The 21,303-nt window shown below is 35.2% G+C and overlaps 1 protein-coding gene across 8 annotated transcripts in view; it reads right to left on the reverse strand.

Annotated features, from left to right (window-relative positions):
• The window catches only part of Larp4 (La ribonucleoprotein 4), a 71,645-nt gene that overhangs the window by 15,381 nt on the left and 34,961 nt on the right, over nt 1–21,303 (reverse strand). For 4 of the 8 annotated variants that reach the window (XM_077799315.1, XM_077799314.1, XM_077799319.1 and 1 more), the window contains exons 6-12: nt 20,404–20,507; nt 17,420–17,530; nt 15,449–15,502; nt 7,731–7,943; nt 7,262–7,365; nt 5,975–6,019; nt 477–689 (exon numbers count right to left, since the gene is read on the reverse strand). In XM_077799315.1, the coding sequence (XP_077655441.1) occupies nt 477–689; nt 5,975–6,019; nt 7,262–7,365; nt 7,731–7,943; nt 15,449–15,502; nt 17,420–17,530; nt 20,404–20,507 (844 nt within the window). Of the gene's footprint in view, nt 1–472; nt 690–5,974; nt 6,020–7,261; nt 7,366–7,730; nt 7,944–15,448; nt 15,503–17,419; nt 17,531–20,403; nt 20,508–21,303 lie in introns of those variants that run through there. The other 4 variants (XM_077799316.1, XM_077799317.1, XM_077799321.1 and 1 more) reach the window with 4 other exon arrangements.

A 21,303-nucleotide genomic window follows, 5' to 3' on the forward strand; every position in this document is an offset into this window, starting at 1 on the left:
CCAGTATCCCACCCCCAAATTCTGATCATAGCTATTCTATATGGATACTCTATATTTCTTAATTATTTTAAAAAAACTACTGGGAGGCTGGGGTTGTAGCTCAGTGGTAGAGTGCATTCTGAGCACATGTGAGGCACTAGGATTGATCTTCAGCACCACATAAAAAATAAGCAAATCAAGGTATCATGTCCACCTACATCTAAATATATTAACAACAAAAACAAAACCAGTAAACACCCACTGAGGTTAGCCATTACAGTGGCTAATGCTTGCCAAGCCCGAAGCCCTGTGTTAGATTCCCAATACTCTAACAACAGAAACAACAACAAAAATCTAAAAAATAAAAATTATTAACCGATGATAACCACATGCAAATAATTGTTAAACCGACAACATCAATCATTAGTCATGGTCTTTGAATACACAGAATGATTGTATTGTGATCAAAGAATTTTCATACACCCATATTTTCTTACCTGCCCCTACCATAGTCCCCATTCTGTTCCATCTGTAAAACAGGAGTCTCCTTGGGAAGGTGAGTTTGCTCCTGATGCCCTATTACTGTAGGGTTATGCCGTTCGGGTGGAAAGTTCCTTGAACTAGATCTGTTCAATGGTCCATCCCCCAATGACACAGAGCCCTCTGTTGAATGTTCTGAACCACTGGATGACCTAAAATGAGGCTTCACACTATAAGAAATAAGATCATATACATCAAAAGATGTATCAAGACAGAAAAAAAACCTTTCTTTGTACTCTGGTTGTCATATAGTGAAAATGTTACTTGTTTTATGTCTTACATATAATATTTTCAAAAGGCAAAAGGATTTCTGTTAAAGAAAATTGTTCAAGGAGAGATTTGGGAGAAAATCCAAAGTTCTTTGGAAAAAAAGAAGGAAAAAAAAACTATTGTCTTGATATACTTATATCAGCCAGGTTAAAAACTTAACATCTGTGCCATGAACTCTCAATAAGGGGAAAACCACCAATGAAAGTAAAAATTGGTGGTGGTTGTGGTGGGGGAACAAAAAAATTCGCACTCAAAAATTTTATGTGTAAGGCTTAGACATACATTACACAGATATCCTATAATCTGTAATATTAAATTTTCATAGGAGAAAATTAGTAAAGAAGCTTGAAGTCTCTTTATGGGAATGACAATGAATAGGGTGAGAAACAGTAGACATACTAAAATCTCAGCCTTCACCAAATGCAATCAGTTGCTCAAAGATCCAAATGTGGAACAGACAACTACAGAGAAATAAAGCCAGCAGTCTAGCATTGTCATGAATTAAAGTATACAATATGTTAAAAAGCACTGCCCCCCCCTGCCCTGCTTCTGCAAAAATAGCTTTTATCTTGGATGAAAACTAGGAGCATCCAACTTCCAAAAAAATCTGTAAATAGATTAAGCTAAGGTAGCATAACAGAGAAAAGATGCAGTTTAATCAACAAGGCAAACACCTAAAGTAAGCCTAAGCAACTGAGGATCTTGGCTCTACAACAGAATAACAAGGAATCGTGAGATTTGTATTGGCCCATGACTTACAATCTTTTATAATATGTTTTCATAAATACAAACTGATAATATTAATAACATTTTGCCAATTTCCTAAGCTCTTGGAACAGCTCTTGAAAATCATTTATAAGCCCCAAAATTAAACATTAATTTAAATGGCACATAGAGCTATTTTATTCTCCAGAGACCATGACACATTAGGCTATTATTATTAAAATTTAAGATAAAAAATCAAGGTACAATGACACTTCAGAGAATTTATTTTGATGAGCATCTTGCTAAGATGTAGAGCTTAACCTTGAACTTGAAATAAAACCAACAGTCTGGTATATGTCATGACAATCTCCTGAAGTTGCTAGGATTATAGTTGTGCTTCAACATATCCAGTGAAAATAGATTGGGTAGGGAGGTAGGGGTATAATTGGGCTTAAATCTGGGTATTTAACCACGGAGCCACACCCTTAGCCCTTTTAATTTTTTTTATTTTGAGACAAGGTCTTGCTAAGTTGTTGAGGCTGGCCTTGAACTTGTGATCCTCCTGCCTCAGGTTCCTGAGCTGCTGGGATGACAGGTGTGTACCACTACACCTGGCAAAAATAGGTTCTTCAATAGCAATAAAAATTACAGTATGTCACCTATCAGTTTTTTCCAAAATATTTATTATCTAGCATATCTGAAAATGACCTCAAGAGTTTCATAGATTATTTACATATCTGTTCAGAAACTATCATTCACCAATTTTCACCTTGTATACCAATAAGCCTAATGGACAAATTATTTAGTTTAAACAGCCCTCAGATCTCATAATCTTACCCTTCATTGAGAGGGACTTACAATCTCAATCCAGGCAACAGAAAAGAGAATGAAGAAAGAAGTGATAAAGCCAGAAAAGGGGAAGTGACAGAAAGATAGAAAAATGCCTGGATTTTTGAAAGTTAGTCCTATTCTCTCTAAGTAGGACTAGTGATCATCATTGGGCTATTCTCAAAGTCAAATCAAAAATTGTAAAATGGCTCTAATAGTTACTTCCTCTTTGATTGCTAACATTAATTTAAAGGAAAAAGGTACAAAAGCCTTACAGCTGTCACGTCATATAATAAACAAAAGAAGTATTATACTGTTGGTCAAAAAGTTAGTTTCATTTATAATGTTTGCAGAAATATGAAAAAAAGTACTCACATATTATTTTTATAATTAAAAACAAACCACAACCACTGTTACTCAAATACATGGAAAAAAACTATACTGTGGTTTTGAAAAACATGCAAAATAATAATAAACTTGCCTATATATGATCAAAACCATAGGTGAATCTCTTTTTTTTAATAAAGGTGACTACCTTTCCTGGCTTTCTTATTGTAAATGTCATCCCTTTCACAAACAAGGCACAGTAGACAAAATGGGGACAATAAAGGAAGAACAATGAACCCACCACATTTTTAAAAAAATTAACAAAGGACCTAAAAACAGCATATTACAAGGACACAGCCACATCAATGGTTATAGCAACACAATTCACATCTAGGTTGGTAGAGCCAACCTAGATGTCCCTCAGTGGATGAATAGATAAAAAAAAAAAAAAAAAAAAGTGGCATTTATACACAATGGAATATTACTCAGCAATAAAAAATAAGATCATGGCATTTGCAGGGAAATGGATGGAATTAGAGAAGATTATGCTAAAGTGAAGTTAGCCAATCCCCCAAAAAACAAATGCCAAATGTCTTCTCTGATATAAGGGAGGTGACTCAAAATGGGGTTGGGAGGGAGAGCAAGGGAGGAAGATTACCTGTAGATAGGGAATAGGGGTGGGAGGGAAAGGGAGGGTGAAGGGGAATAGCATGGATGATGAAAGGAGATCCTCATCATTATACAAAATACATGTATGAAGATGTGAATTTGGTATCAACATACCTTATATACAGATATGATAAATTGTAGTATAAAGGTGTATTAAGAATTGTAATGCATAAATAAATAAATAAATATTGACAGTGCCAGAGATCAAATCCAGGGCCTCACACATGCCAGGCCAAGTTCTTTTTTTTTTTTTTTTTTGAGAGAGAGAGAGAATTTAGTTTTCGGCGGACACAACATCTTTATTTGTATGTGGTGCTGAGGATCGATCCCAGGCCGCACGCTATTGCTTGAGCCACATCTCCAGCCCTGGGGCCAAGTTCTTTATCACCAACTTCAATACCCAGTCCCGTATTTATTTTTAAGGAACCAGGGATTGAATGCCCAAGATGCTTCACCACTGAGCCACATCCCTAAACTTTTTAATTCTTTATTTTGAGACAAGTTTGCTTAGGGCATCACCGAGGCTGGCCTTGAATGTACAATCCTCCTTTTGCAGCCTCCTGAGCTGTTGGGATTACAGGTGTAAGACAGGACACCCACCTTTATTTATTTGTAACATGAGCATCTGAAAAGATCAGCACCAGCCCGCTCAGTTAAAAATAGCTTTTAGTCTACCTAATAACAAATACCTGTTCTACTTAAAGTGTTTAAAACAGAAGTGACACCTTCAAAGAACTATATGGGGAATCAACACATACTTTTTTTTTTTTTTTTTAAAAACAGATCTACTACCTCTAATCATGACCAATTTGTTATCTTCTCAAGAGAGAATTTAGAAATTGTATTGATTTCTTTTTCTTTTTTTTGCAGTACTGAGGATGGAACCCAGGGACACTCTATCAATGAGCCACATCCCCTGCCCTTTTTGTTTGAGACTGGATCTTGCTTAGTTGCTTACGACCTCACTAAGAGGCTAAGGCTTGCCCTTGAACTTGTGATCCTTCTGCCTCGGCTTCAGGAGTATTAGGATTACAGGTGTGTGCTACCACACCCAGCAATTGTGATTTATTCTATTGGAAATATTTTTCAAAAAATAGTTTTAGTTGTAGATGGACACAATACCTTTATTTATTTGTATGTGGTACTATGAATCAAACCCTGTGTCTCAAACATGATAGGCAAGTGCTCCACCACTTAGTCTCAACCCCAGCCTCCAATGGAAATATTATTTTTTGGTACCAGGAATTGAACCTAGGGGCGCTTAACCACTGGGCCACATGCCCAGCTATTTTTAATATTTTATTTAGAAACAGGGTCTCACTGAGTTGCTTAGGGCCTCACTAAGTTGCTGAGGCTGACTTTGAACACACAATCCTCCTGCCTCAGAACTATATGGGGAATCAACACGTACTTTTTCTTTTTTAAACAGATCTACTACCTCTAATCATGACCAATTTGTTATCTCCTGAGCTGCTGTGATTACAGGAGTGCCCCATGGTGCCTGGCTGGAAACTTTTAAGAAAAAACTTTTTGTCAGTTTATGGCAGAGGAGAAAGATGTTTGGAAAGTCTTAGTCCTGGTGGTAAGAGCCACATAAGACTGGCAAGATATTTATCTTCTTCAGCCTTATTTTCTTCATCTATAAGTGAGTTAAAATTACATCATAACAAAGATCTGTGTGTTCTTGGAAATCAATCTTTTCCAAACAACAGGATGGTGACTATAGGGCAGTATGTATACTTCTATTCCTATATCATAACAACACTGAAATTTTGTAGGTAATTGCTGTAATTACTAAACAAAGTGTGATCTACAAACAATGTACTGCTTGTAAATTACCCTACATTATTCTTTTTCCTGAGCTGGAGTCTTGCTGTGTTGTCTATGCTGGCCTTGAACTCCTGGGGTCAAGTGATACTCCTGCCTCAGCCTCCTGGGTAGTTGGGACCATAGTTCTGCATGACTCTACCTGGAAGTATCCTTCATTATTAATATACAAAAAGATGCCATTTGAAGCTTGAATAAAAATGAATTTATTCACATTTTTTAGCATTTAAAAATTACCTTTAGGACTGGGATGTAGCTTAGTGGGAGACCATTTGCCTAGCATGTACAAGGCCATGGACAGTATGGTGGTCCCCATCTGTAATCCCAGTGGCTCAGCATTGAGGCAGTAGGATCACAAGTTCAAGGTCTGCCTCAATAACTTAGTGAGACACTCTTTTAAAATAAAAATTTAAAGGGCTGGGGATATTGCTCAGTGGGTTTAATCCTCTGGGTTTAATCCCTGGTACCAAAATCCTCATAATCATCATCAAAAACACTGAATGCAGAAACAAAATAATACACTACTTTCATATCACCAAAAAAGCTTTCATAGAATATTTTTAAATTATGTTACTTTAAAGTAGCACGAAAACTGTCATTTCTATTTTGTGTTAAGCAGGAAACCCATTCAACTGCTTTAACAGCATCAAAGGGCATCCAAAAATTGTGACCATTAAAGGGGAGCCAGAATGAATGCTTCCAGAATACACTGAGACAGACATATTTTATACTATTTCACTACTTTCTCTAATAAAGCACACTTCAGAAAAATCACACAAAAAAGGACTGAATTATTAGACGACATCTTGGAAATATACTATGTGGTCACCTTGCCAAAGAAGAATCAAGTGGGGGAATCGGATCCGGCAAGAGACTGAAAAATCAATGAAAAGAAATCATTAGTGGGCTGGGGTTGTGGCTCAGTGGTTAAGTACCACTGAGTTCAATCCCCAGTAGCCCCCACTACAAACACACACCAAAAGGGCAAAACTAGTAATTAATTCTAAACCATCTTTTATTCTTTGCTCATTATTCACTATCAAAAGCCATAGTAACATACAAAATATTATCACTTGACATCTATATAAAGAAAAATACTTAATATACTTACCAATCTTCTGTAAAATAGTAAACAGGATCCCTAATAATTTATTATCTACAAAACAGCTATACCTATCGTCAGTGCTATAAAAATTAAGATAAAAATGTAAGGCTTGCTGGGTGTAGAGGCACATGCCTATAATCCCAGTGACTTAGGAGGCTGAGGTAGGAGTTTCACAAATTCAAAGGCAGCCTCAGCAACAACAACGCACTAAGCAATTTAGTGAGAACCCACCTCTAAATAAAATACAAAATAGGATTGTGGTGCTGGGCCTGTAGCTCAGTAGCAGAGCACTTGCCTAGCATGTGTGAGGCCCTGGGTTCAATGCTTAGCACTGCATATAAACAAATGAATAAAATAAAGGTCTGTTAACATCTTAAGGAAAAAAAAGGAAAAGAGAAAAATAAAGGCATGCTGTCCATCTACAACAACAAAAATATAGGGCTGTGGCTCAGTGGTTGAGTGTCCCTGAGTTATACTTTGCACCCTCTCCTCACCACAAAAAAAGTGAGGCTTTAGGAACATAGTCTGAGATTTAAAAGCTGTTTGTGTGTGTATGTGTGTGTGTTTGGGGGATACTGAACCCAGGGGTGCTCTACCCCTGAGACCTACGTCCCCAGTCCTTTTTATTTTTCAGATAGGGTCTCCTAAATGGCTGAGGCTGGTGTCTAACTCTAGATCCCCCTACCCCCATCTCTAATTTTCAATCTCTCAAGTAGCTGGGATTACAAATATGTGCCACAAGTCCTAGTGCAAAATTAATTCTTTAGAATCTGAAATAATACGTATCACAACATTTCACATTTCTAACCCCAAAGATTTTTCAAAATGTTACCCATTTACTATACTGAGTGGCATTTAGGCACAATTCTAGATTGAATCATTCATATGTATTAATAAATATATAAACTTTTTTATTGTGTCTGCCAATGAGTATTGCTATTAACAGCAGTAATTTATTAAGAACAATTAGGAATTGTTTAAAATAAATTTCAGCTATGATTGTTATCTTACCGATTTTTTTGGAATGGTCGACCAACATTCATAGCAGCAGCATTTGTTTTATAAGATCCTGGTGAATTAAAGCCATTCACAAAACTACCATTGGGAAAGGGAGCCTAGAAGAAAATTTTAATGTTTAAACAATATCAATGGTAAAGACAAAAAATGGGATTAGGGTCACAGAAACCTTATTGAGCTTAGCCTCCTTTTAAGCCAAATATTTTATTTCTTTACTTTTGCAATATTCACATCACATACCACTTGACTTATGAATAATTGTTAGTTCATTACTTAATAAGGAATATTATTCTCTGACAAAGTTTCATAACACTAAAACCATTTAAAACCCTGTAAGGACTTATAAGCTACAAAGTAATAAATAGCAACATAAATTAACTACTCCAGCCTATTTCTTCAATTTTCAGGATGGATTAAAAATCCTGTAATTTTTGTTTTATTATCCTATAAGTATCTCACTTACCAGTGGCGTTTCAAAGTAAGGTGCAGGACTTGGAGACCAAGACTGAGGCACAATACTATAGACTGAGTACTGTTGATGAGGATTATATACAGGCTGCATAAAGACTGGTGAGGCATACTGTGCTTGAGTTTGAATTGGTTGACTATACATACTAGAATCCATTAATCGATAACCATTCTTAGCAAAAAAAGTATTGATGGCTTTTATCCTTGCCTAGAAGCAAAAAGAGCACATTATAATAAAACTCAAGTGTATATTTTAACAAATATATTAAATTTACATTTAACACTTATTATATGACTACACTATTTCTGTTTACTGTAGAGTCAGTAGAACAAAAGAAAACTGACAGCTTTATTAACAAGAAATCTGTACACAGGAAAAAATAGAATAAACAAGGTTAAAAAATAAAAAAGTCTGAATGGTGAAACTAATTACAACTTATCACACAAAGAGTGCTAATATCTCTAATAATATTAAATTATAAAAAATAGGCATGAAAAAGCTCAAAAACTCTACTAGGGTTAGAAATGAGCAGAATTAACAAAAATGAAAGGCAAACACATGAAACAGATGCTAAACCTAGCTTTTAAGATGAAATTAAATAACACATATGGCTAGGTACAGTGGTGTACACCTGTAATCCGAGCAACTACAGAGGTTAACGCAGGAGGATTCCAAGTTTAAGATCAGTCTAGTCAACTGTCTAGAACATTTCAAGACTTTATAAAGGCTGAGGATATATCTCAGTGGTGGAGCACTTGACTATCATGCTAGAGAAACCATGTTCAATCCTACCACAACAATATATACATAATTAACAACTAGGAAAAAAAATGCTCAAAATCACTAATGATCAGAGAAATGAAAATTAAAATCACAATATAACCCCATATACCTGTTAAAATGGCTGTTCTCAATAAGACCAGTGTTGAAGTGGATGTAGAGAAAGAACTCTTGAACACTATTGGTGGAAACCTAAATTAGTAGAGCCATTATGGAAAACAGTTTGAAAAAGGCCCTTACAAGTTAAAAATAAGCCTTGGGGTGTAGCTCTGTGATAAAGAACTTGCCTAGCATGTGTGAGACCCTGGGTTTGATCCCTAGCATAAAAACCAAACAAAAACTCAAAATAAAAACAACAAAGGAAACCCCCATATGTTAAAAAAAAAATAAAAATTATTTTTATAAAATCATAAATTAAATTTAATGGTCTCACCACAAAAAATAAGTACACAAGGCAGATGTTATTAGACTGATTTATTCATTTCATAATGCATATGCTTATTATGATATAAAATTGTACCTGAAAAATGTATACAATGTCAATTATACCTTTAAAAAACTGGAAGAAAAAATGCACATAGCTATTTAAGAACAGCAATCATAAACAGAATGGGAAATGAAGATAAATTCTCCTTGGGCTAGGGCTCAATGGTAGAGTACTTGCCTAGCATGTGCAAGGCACTGGGTTCAATCCTCAGCAAATTACTTATAACCAAAAAACTTTAAATATTAAAAAAAAAAGAAGAAAAGAAAAAAAAAGAGAAAATAAATCCTCCTCTAAAACACAACACAAATACAGGAACAATTCAACAGTCCATCAATCATGGTGTATCCACATGATATTCATCAACTATGAAACTTAGGTACTTCTCTAAATACTATTTGAGTGATTTCCAAAAATATACTATTAAGGGAGAAAAAGAAAAGGTGAGGAGGAGAAAAGTTTATGTAGTAAGGCTATTGTAAGATGGGCATATGACACTTGGATATACAAATATTAGTACTTATTTAACATACTGTGTTAATGTGCTCAGATTTTTTTTAATAAAATCTATTTTTTTAAAGGGGGGGAGGGAGAGAAAGAATTTTTTAATATTTATTTTTTAGATTTCGCTGGACACAACATTTGTTTGTATGTGGAGCTGAGGATCGAACCCCGGGCCGCAAGCATGCAAGGTGAGCGCGCTACCGCTTGAGCCACATCCCCAGCCCCTGTGCTCAAGATTTTTAAAAAATATTTATTTATGTATTTTTTTAGTTTTAGGTAGACACATTATTTTGTTTTTATGTGATGCTGAGGATCGAACCCAGGGTCTCATGGCATGCTAGGTGAGTGCTCTACCACTGAGCCACAACCTCAGCCAGCCCACATATGCTTAGATTTAAAACAAAAATTAATCTGTATAAGTTACAAGAAAAAGGAAACTAAAGGTATATCTAATTTGTTATATAACAAAGAATTGCTAAGTGAATTTAGGCCATAATAAAATAAACAGCTGATTGTATGTATGTTCCTTAGAAATCATAGGCACAAAATATGGCAAGATAATCAACACGCTTCAATTGTTTTCAGCATTATATTGCTATCGATATTGTTATTCTGATATTTTTGTGTGCAATTATGGAATAGATTTAATCAGTGATTATATTAGTGTCACAGACATCCAAGATTTCACACTAAAGAAATGAGAGACTGATGAGACTGAAGAAATATAAACTACATTGACTGAAATTAAATGGAAAGCTTCGGCACAAACTCAATGTACTTTTTCTCAAAAAGAGCTAGAGAGCACATGTACCTTAGATTTACCCAATACAAAAGCCACTAAGCTTCTTGTACCTAGCCAGTGGTACACAAAATATCATTTCCTCATAAAGGAATCCAGGGAACTGTAAAACATGCTGACTCCAGGTCTTTGCAGTGGTATTACAGAAAAGCTTGGAACACCTTGTCATATTACTAAGCAGGGACACTACTGAAAAGTACCAGAGCTGAAACAAAAGAACTTGGGAGATAACTCAGAGATGCCAAACTCAACATGAAAAATAATTACACATTTTTAAATACTCAGAATAAAAAAAAGAAAGGTCACTTTAATAAAGGCTAGCAACAACCATTTAGCATGCATTTCACACATGAGTTGTACCTCAGGACAATGGAGACGAGGGTAAGCCTCTAATAAACAGAAAAGAAGGCAATACGTAAAAGGCACAATCTAAGTCAATGACACCAGCAGCTAGTTTTAGTTCCCTCTGTGTGATATTCTGAGAGCAAACTCAAATCTGATCAAGATTCTTGATCAAGGTACCAATTTGCATGAAATACAGGAGGATAACAATCACATTAAACTACACTCAAGAAACCATTTGGCAAGGCATTCAAAATGGGTAGAGAATGTCCGATGAAGGGGTTGCTGAGGAAGAGGAATGTTCCAGCAGTCTATTAAAATTTATAAATGCAGATTATAAATACAAAGAGAGATGGGGATATAGTTCAGGTAGAATGTTTGCCTCATGCACAAGGCCCTGGGTTCAATCCTCAGCATGGGGAGGCCACAGGAGGGGGAGAGGGGGAGAAGAAAGAGGGGGTAAGGGAGGGAGAAGGGGAGAGAGGGGTAGAGAGATGGGGTAGGAGAGGGAGTGTAACTAGCAAAATATAAGGATATGAACATATACCAGCAGAGCATTTGCCTAAGTCCAGGGTTCAGTCCCTACTGCTAGAAAATAAAGGGAAAAAAGTATACCCTAGAGAAATTCTATAAGACATTCTTTATTTTTAAAAATAGTTTAAAATTTTTTTTTGTTTTATTTTTGTGTGTTGAGGGTCAAACCCAATGCCTCACAGGTACTAGGCAAGTGCTCTCCCACTGAGCTACAAGCCCAGCCTCCAACGTTCTTATAAAAGAAAAAGGGGGGAAAAAAAAGAAAAGAAAAAAGGATGGTAGAGCATTTGCTTAACATGTACAAGGTTCTGGGTTCAATCCCCAGTATGTGAAAAAGACAAGGGAAATCAAGAAAATACAAACACTGAGTATTATGTGATAATAGTAAAAAAAAATCAGTGATGATGATACTGTGGCTATTTTGGGGATTATATTTTATTGATATAGCCTAAGCATCTAAAATATGGCTGTTTAAAAAAAAAAAAAAAGAATCCCTATCCTTAAGAACTACTAACGTTAATTTTTCTTTTAAGATTCTAATTTGAGCCATTTTATTAGCATAAAAGAAGGTGTATTATTCACATTTAAGCTTCAGTTCTTCAGAACTGAAGCATTGGTAGCATTGTGCATGAAGTACTTTGAGATCTCAGAGTAGGAAATTAAGTATAGAGTGGAGGTCTTTTTTCTTTAGTTTTAGGTGGGCACAGTATCTTTATTTTGTTTTTATGTGATGCTGAGGATCGAACCCAGTGCCTCACGCATGCCAGATGAGTGCGCTACCACCTGAGCCACATCCCCAGCCCATTAATTTCTTTATAGATGAAATTAAGTGTGGAATTTGTTTCCAAATAATTTTGTTATGTGCACTTTACCACAACAGAAAAAAAAATGGGTCATAGGTACATAGTGGTTTATTATACTATGTTGTCCACATTTATGTTTGAAATTCCCGCATTAAGTTTACTTAAAAAGTCAAGCATGATGATGCATGTGTGTACAGCTACTCGGAAGCCTAAGGCAGAAGGATCACAAATTTGAGCCTGGCCTTAGCAACTTAGTAAGACCCTATCTCAAACATCTTTTAAACAAGGAGGCAGGATTTGGGATTTAGTTTAGCGTCCCTAGGTTCAATCTCCAATACCTAAATAATTAGGTAAACCAACAAAAATTGCTCTAACACATGGCAAATTTTTAATTTAGACTATGTAGTGATAAACTGCTTTTGGGCGCTCTTAGTAAAAAAAGTATATGGCTAACAAAACCTGTGATATTCATTATTGGGCTGCTGAAATAAAGTTTGGCAATTTCTGCAACAGAATTAATAGATGTTAGAGGGTAGGCTGGGGTTGTAGCTCAGTGATAATGTGCTTGCCTCTCATGTGGAAGGCACTGGGTTCGATCCTCAGCACCACATAAAAATAAGATATTGTGTCCATCTACAACTTAAAAAATATATATATTATATATAAAAAATAAAAAGATGTGAGAGGGTTAGATTAGGAACAAAAAGCCACACCAAGGTGTTGGAACTTGCCAAAAGAAATGAGAATATCATTAATTTACTGGTTAAGTTGAGGACAGTTGGCAGATTCACCTTATATTTATTCATTATTGTGAATAGTAGTACAGTATTCATTCTGGTCTGTTGTGTGTGTGTGTTTAGGGTGGGTTTTGTTTTGTTTTTTGGCGTGTGTGTTGCTAGGGATTGAACCAAGGGCATCATTGAAAACAGCAAAGATTTTAATCCAGCTATTATAAATGTATTTATAAATAACATACAAATTGGGGGCTGGGGATATAGCACAGTTGGTAGAGTGCCAAGGCCCTGGATTCAATCCCCAGCAGTGGGGTGAGGTGGGGGGAACTATAAAAAAAATATGTTAATTGGCTAAAGTTAGAATGCAATCTAAACATATGAAAATTTTTTAAAATAGAAATTCTAGAATATAGCCTCTAAAATTACATGTTCAGACTGAGGGTCTAGCTCAGTTGTAGAGAACAAGCTTAGCATGTACTAAGGCCTTATGATTCAATTTCCAGTAACACAAATGGTTTGTCTTATTTAAGCTGAGAGCATCATATAGGATATCTGGCTCTGGCATTTTTCTTTCCAGGTATTAGGCCATTTGGTTTGGATGGATGGCATAAATGTTAATGTGCAGGCAGGGGATGTGGCTCAGTGGTATAGTGCTTGCTTCATGTTCAAGGATTTGGCCTCAATCTATACCATGGGGAAAAAAAATCAAATCAAATAAAAAAGAGGTGATGGAAACTAAAGTGAATTTCTTGGCAAGAACACTGCTATGTGAAGCAAAAAAAAAAAAACCATGAAGAAAAATCAAAATGGTAGAGAGGAAAAACAAAAAACTACAGTGAAAAAAATTTTATTACTATACCTGAAATTTCAGCAAAAGAAAAAAGAAACGGGAAGTGAAGGAATAATCAAACTACAGGTTATTTGCAGATTTCATTATTTCTCATGTTCATAATCCCAAAGACCCACCAACCATTAGATACAATAAAGGTACTCACCAAGGTTGCCGTAGACTATAACATTAAACAAAACAAAAAGAAAACCAAACGAAAAAAACCCTAAGATACCAAAAATAACTCCCTAACCTCCACCCACCAGTGGGACAAGGACAAACAAAAACATAATTTTTAAAAATTATCTTTTGGTGTTGATAGACCTTTATTTTATTATTTATATGAAGTGTTAAGAATCAAACAGTGCCTCACATATGCCAGGCAAGTGTGCTATCACTGAGCCATAACCCCAACCCCAAAAGCATAATTTTTAAGAAGGGCTGGAACTATAGCTCAGTGGTAAAGTGTTTGCCTGGATGAATGATGCCCTTGGTTCAATCCTTAGCAACACACACACACACACAGCAGACCAGAATGAATACTGTACTACTATTCACAATAATGAATAAATACAAGGTGAAACTGCCAACTGTCCTCAACTTAATCAATAAATTAATGATATTCTCATTAATTCAAATAGCTTTTGAAAATTGGAACTGGACAAATGTTTCAAAATTCATATGGAAAATTAATGGTTTCAGAATAGCCAACATAACCCTGAAAAATAAGAAAAAGGAAAAAAAACTTATATATGGAAATAAGGATATTGCACAACTATGGCAATTAAAAAATATTAGTATTGGTTCAGGAAAGTAGAGATGCAGAAAACAGGAAGACCTAAATCTGAAATACAAAACCTTGAAGCTATTAAAAGACTCAGAACATTTTCATAGTCTCAAAGTAAAGAAGGTGATAATAGGAGAGCATCAGAGGCAATGAAAATAATTACAACTACCAAATAGCTTATTCGTAACATGAAAACTAATAACATGACCTACTATACAATAAGGATAATATTAAATATGTCAAATTCTTAGAACATGGGCTGGGGTTATGGCTCAGAGGTAAAGCGCTTGCCTAGCATGTGTGAGGCACTAGGTTTGATCCTCAGCACCACATAAAATAAAAAATAAAGATATTGTGTCCATCTGTGACTAAAAAAAATAAATATTTAAAATAAATTCTTAGAACATGCCTGACATATACTTCTTTTTTTTTTTTTAAAGAGAGTGAGAGGAGAGAGAGAGAGAGAGAGAGAGAGAGAGAGAGAGAATTTTTTAATATTTATTTTTTAGTTCTCGGCGGACACAACATCTTTGTTGGTATGTGGTGCTGAGGATCGAACCCGGGCCGCACGCATGCCAGGCGAGCGCGCTACCGCTTGAGCCACATCCCCAGCCCCATATACTTCTTAATAATATAACATACTAATTATATGAAAGCAGGTAGGTTATTCTCACTTTTTGCACTAGTAAAATGAAGTACCCTTCACAGGTAACAATGAGGAGAACGGTAAAGCGTAGCAGTTACACGAAGCTACTCCAATTGTTCAAATAGCAATAGTGATGGAAAGAAGTTTGAGGGTAGATTTCATAGGACCCAAGAACAGATAAGACATGATCAAGTGTCATCAATGACAATTCCTAGGTTCCCAAATTGTTGAATGTTAATGTGGGAATGCAGTCAATTGAGATGAGGGTGAAAGTACTAAGAATGTTTTTCATTCCTGTTGTTAAAGTTCTATCAACTAAGAATTAAATAATACAAGCCAAATATATCTTTTAAATTACTATTGTTTTTGTAAAATATTATTTCCATGTTTTTTAAAATTCTTAAAGGACAAAAACAACAACAAAAACTGTTTCACACCATTCCTCTACTGTATTTACAAATGTTTCTTACCATGATTGGCTTGCCCTGAAATGTTTTAACTTCTTCTCTTAAGTATTTAAAAGCCTGTTAATGAAGCAGAAAGGAACTTTCATAAATATTTAGACATTTCATTAAAGCTATTTTTATTCTATCAACATTTTGGGATTGGCAATTGTTTCTAAATAAAACAATAGTCTGAAGGTGACAGAATGAAAAAGCAAAGAAAAAAAAATCTAAGCCCGGGGCCTGGGGATGTGGCTCAAGCGGTAGCGCGCTCGCCTGGCATGCGTGCGGCCCGGGTTCGATCCTCAGCACCACATACCAGCAAAGATGTTGTGTCCGCTGAGAACTAAAAAGTAAATATTAAAAATTCTCTCTCTCTCTCTCCTCTCTCACTCTCTCTTTAAAAAAAAAAAAAAAAAAAATCTAAGCCTTTCTCAGCTACAGTTCCAAGTATGGATTGCCAGGCACAGTGGTGCTTGCCTGTAATCTCAGCAGCTTGGGAGGCTGAGGCAGGAGGATCTTGAGTACAAAGTCAGCCTTGGCAACTTAGTGAGGCCCTAAGCAACTCAGAGGAACCCTGTCTCTAAAGTTCAAAAAAAGGCTGGGGATGTGGCTCAACTTGAGGTTCAATTCCCATTACCAAAAAAAAAAAAAAAAAAAAGAAAGAAAGAAAAGAAAATCTAGTATAGATTACCACAGACAAAACACATCAGATTCAAAACAGAAATATCACTAGATAGCAATTTAAAAACTATTCAGATAATCTTCTAAGACAATTAAAAATCTTGGTAACTTTACAATGCAAACACAGATATATTTTTGTTTCAAAGGAATATTATATTTTTCTTAGCTTTAAGAGGAAAATGTTAACAACTAAGAGTAAAACATTAAAGTCAAATTTCAACATTTTAGAAAATACAGTCTACCCACCATCTACTAGAAATACCAACAATTGAGAACAGAGCTCCCAATCTCCACAGTAACTTTGATAAATGTAATATACAATTTATTTATTTTTTTTAATCCAGGGCCTTGTGCATGTGAGGCAAGCACTCTACCAACTACTTTTTAAAAAAAATTTGACAGGAAACAAACAGTTCTTAAATGGAAACTAAGGAAGCTTTATGAAGATGACCAAAAAAGATACCAAGAATAAAAAGGTGACCAAGGCACTCATAAGTTTTTAAAAACACCCGTGTAAAGCCAGTGAGGTGGTGCATGCCTGTAATTCTAGTGGCTCAGGAGGCTGAGGCAGGAGAACCAGGAGTTCAGAGTCGGCCTCAGCAAAAAAGCAAGGGGCTAAGCAACTAAGACCCCATCTCTAAATAAAATACAAAATAGGGCTGGGTATGTAGCTCAGTGGTTGTGTGACCCTGAGTTCAATCCCTGGCACACTCATAAATAAATAAATACAAATAAAAGCACCAGTGTATGCACATATTTTTTTTCTTTCTTTTTTTAAAAAATATTTATTTTTCAATTGTAGCTGGACAGAACACCTTTATCTTTATCTATCTATTTATTTATTTATTTTTATTGAACCCAGGGCCTCGCATGTGCTAGGAAGGCACTCTACTGCTGAGCCACAACCCCAGCTCCTTCTTCTTAAAAAAAAAAAAAAAAAAAAAAAAAATATATATATATATATATATATATATTTTTTAGGGGCTGGGGTTGTGGCTCAGCAGTACAGTGCTCATCTAGCACGTGTGAGGTACTGGGTTCGATCCTCAGTATCACATAAAAATAAATAAAATGAAGGCATTGTGTCCATCTACAACTAAAAAAATATAAAAAAAAAAAAAAGTTTTAGTTGTAGATGGACACAATGACTATGTATTTTGATGTGGTGTTGAAGATCAAACCCAGGGCATCACACATACTAGGCAAACACTCTATCACTGAGCTACAACCCCAGGCAGTACACATTTTCTTAGGTAACATATACTATGACTTCTCTTACAACCAGGACTATAACAAGAAAAGTTTTCTCCTTACCTGTTGTGCATCTGTGTCTGACTGAAAAGTGATATACCAGTTGCTATTATGTGCAAACTCACAGCTTATCACTTTGGGGCAGTTTTCACTTTTAAACAAAGCTTTCACTTCCTAAAAAAGAAAAATCACAGTCATTTTCTTGTAAGGTTGAGCACTTCTTCACATCTTTTGGTCCTCAATCCCAGGTACAAATAGAAAACAAAAGATATTTACACTAAAACTCAAGAGTGGTCAGTTAACATATTTAAAGATACTTAATATAAAGAAACAACTGAAAGTGAAAAAGTATGCATACATCTAAAGTATACATACATACATAAAGTTAAAGGAAAAGAAAGAATATGCATTAAAATACCATCAAAAGTCACTGACCTAATCCCCAAACCAACCCATGTTCAAGTTCTTTTTACCAACTCCATTTTTACCAATGAAGTCCACTGAACCTACTTATTACAAGTATGAAGAGAAATGTAATAATAACCAAAAATTTCCAAGTAAGAGAATATGATCAGGTTAAATTGCACCCACAAAATATCAAAACATCATTATAGGCATCAATTTTTTTATATTTATTTTTTAGTTGTAGTTAGACACAATACCTTTATTTATTTATTTTTATGTGGTGCTGACGAACCAGGGCCCTGCATGTGTGAGGTGAGCACTCTACCACTGAGCCACAACCCCAGCCCCTAGGCAATTTTTTAAGATAAAAGCTGACGGGAATATTGATGACAACAGTGAAGCCTAACCAGTATACCTCAAATTTTTAAGACACTGAACTTATTTATTTATTTATAATATTTATTTTTTAGTTTTCGGCAGACACGACATCTTTGTTTGTATGTGGTGCTGAGGATCGAACTCGAATCGCACGCATGCCAGGCGAACGCGATACCGCTTGAGCCACATCCCCAGCACAAAGACACTGAATTTAAAAAAGAATGTTCTCATTGTGATAAATGACATTGCGTCAAATGTTTGAAATTTTAAAAAGTGGAAAACCATCAAGTTCTGTAACTTTTGTGAAAGTGGTAAATTATCATCAACTTCAGTTTAGAAAATCACCATGTAATCCCAAAATTACATCACTGAAGATCTGTATGAAACTATTAGGTCGCCACTTACTACTGACCTTTACTTTAAAAATACCATCAATACTGTATATATTTCTTATTCCCTTAAAATGTTTAATGAATTAATTTTAAAAGATTTTAATAAAATGCTTATTTTCCACTTTCATCATTCCACAGGAAGTTATGTTCACAGATTTACTTTTACAAGCATTAAGAGGGGAAGTCTGGACTTAGAGTAAGCAAAAATTTATTTTGCCAGGAACCTTAAAGGGTCACTACCTCGACTACTCATTTTAATAAAAATTTCAGTGATTATTGCCTACATTTATTTTATCTGGCTATTTTAATCATCTATACTTCCTTTACTTTTTTGGTAATATTGTTCACTATCACCTTGTTTTATTATTTTTCATGTAGTAAACTCTTTATGTATTCAGAATAAAAATTAAAATAAATACAAAATTGACAAAGAGTATTTTATGTACCAGGTCACTACTCTAAGTTTCAAAGATCTTGTGACAGTTTCTTTTCTAATTTCTCTCTGTTTCTTTCTCTGTTTAGGAAATCTTCATTCTAGATACTGAATACTGAATGACTTTGGGTAAAAAGATTAGCTACTAAGGCATCATTATTTACTATGTGGCAAGGGACTAAAAATTCTAAACATGGCTAATAAATTACAATAAACAAGTTAATGATCAATCCTCAACTTTTTAGATTTAGTCTTAAAATGGACACAGTGGTGAAGAAACACAGGCTTCTGAATCAGATGATCAAGTTTAAATGTAGACTCTCTCATATAACTGCCCATTTATCCTTGGACAAGTTACTCAACCACTTAAAGATCAGTTTTTTTTTTTTTGGGGGGGGGGGGGCCTGGGGTTGAGGCTCAGCAGTAGAGCGCTTGCCTAGCATGGGGGAGGTGCTGGGTTCGATCCTCAGCACCACATAAAAATAAACAAACAAAAAAATAATAAAAGTATCCTGTCGAACTACCCCCCCCCCAAAAAAATCAGTTCTTCATCTTAAAACAGGTTATAAAACCCCTGGCTTCTCATTTTCCCCTGCACTGGGGATTGAACCCAAGGGTATTTTACCACTGAGTTACATCCCAGTCCTTTCTATTTATTATTATCTTTGAGTAGTGGGGATGGAACCTTTTTATTTTTTGAGTCTTGCTATAAATTGTCCAGCATGGCCATGAACTCGTGAGCCTCTGGAGTTGCTGGGATTATACAGCATACACCACTATGTCTAGCTCAAACATTATATTCTTATACCTGTATCATACCACCTTTATGACTACAGCTTTGCTTTATATTTTGCTAACCAACAGAGTTCATCTCACATCATTAGTACTTATTCAAGATTCTTTTTATCCATTCTTCCAGATGAATCCATAAGTTCTCAAAATAGCCCATTTATAATTTATTAATTTATTTTTTGGTACCAGGGATTAAATCAGGGACACTTAGAAACTGAGCCATATCCCCAGTCCATTTTGTTGTTTTTTTTAAAGACAAGGGTCTCATCTCACTACATTGCTTAGGACTCACTAAGTTGCTGAGGCTGGCTTTGATCTTGCAGTTGTCCTGCCTCAGTATCCAGAGTTGCTGGGATCACAGATGAGTACCAGTGTACCCAAATCCCCATTTATATTTTAACTGTAATTGTGTCAAACCAAAAAATTCAGAATTTGATTCACTGCTTAGCCTACCCTTCCAGAACATAGAATTATATGTTTTTCTCCCTCTGTGTTTTTCTAATATGTCAGAATTATGAAAACAAATTAATATTTATCCTATAGACAGTAACTAACACAGGACACTGTCTTATGTTTTGCTTATGTACCTCCTCCAATTTAAACAGTTAAAGAACATTTAACTTACAAATGATTAATGAATGATTTACCTCTACTGGTGTTGTTTCAGGAATCTCTCTGAGAATGACAATACAACGTTTATGACTTGGTCTCACCTTCTCACCCTTCTCATCAACTTGAACCATAGGAGAAGCTGAAATTTTAAAAAGTGATCTCATTTGTGACAGGTGGTGATGTTAATAACACCATTAAAAAACCATGCATTTTAATTTCCATAGAATACACTAGCAGAGGCTAGGTTAATATAGCAAACATAGGTTACAATTTTTTTTTTTAAAAAAAGGAAGTTTATATGCAAAAAACATTAAATATTCAGAATATGTACTTTGGGGGTTGGGGATGTGGGTCTGGCATGTGTAAGGCCCCAAGAAAAAACAAACAAAAGAAACAGTACATACTTCAACTTAGCACTATGTTGAGGCTAAAAAGAAACCTTCGGAGAGCACGAAGCACCTATAATTATGATTTTAGTTAATTAATTAGTTAAGGGCCTCATCTAAATATATTTACTTTCATATTCTACTATAAAGATCTAAAACCCATTTAGATGTTGGTTTTGAGGAATCCCATTGTCAAAAGTTTTATTTCTACCTCTTCCAGAAGACCACTAAAAATTCTTAGAGCCTCAACCAAGAAATATAAATTCTTTACCAAATTTTAGAAGTATTTGTCAAACTGTAGGTCACAACTCATGTGTAAGTCACAAAATCACTTTAGGACAAAAGAAATGAGTTTGTTGCAAATATACAGTATTAACTTGTAAAACTGACATTTCAATTGTGTGTAGTAGATATGTGGCGAGTTTATCTGACTATAATGTAAACATTCACCTTAGGTAGGTTCAAAAGTTTCAAACAGATCGCTTTACAAGGTATGAGGAATAAGCTTTCTAGTAGCCCATGAAATGAGATTAGATTGTTTACATTTGC

This window comes from Urocitellus parryii, chromosome 5 (genome assembly GCF_045843805.1).
Source record: "Urocitellus parryii isolate mUroPar1 chromosome 5, mUroPar1.hap1, whole genome shotgun sequence".
Taxonomy (NCBI): domain Eukaryota; kingdom Metazoa; phylum Chordata; class Mammalia; order Rodentia; family Sciuridae; genus Urocitellus; species Urocitellus parryii.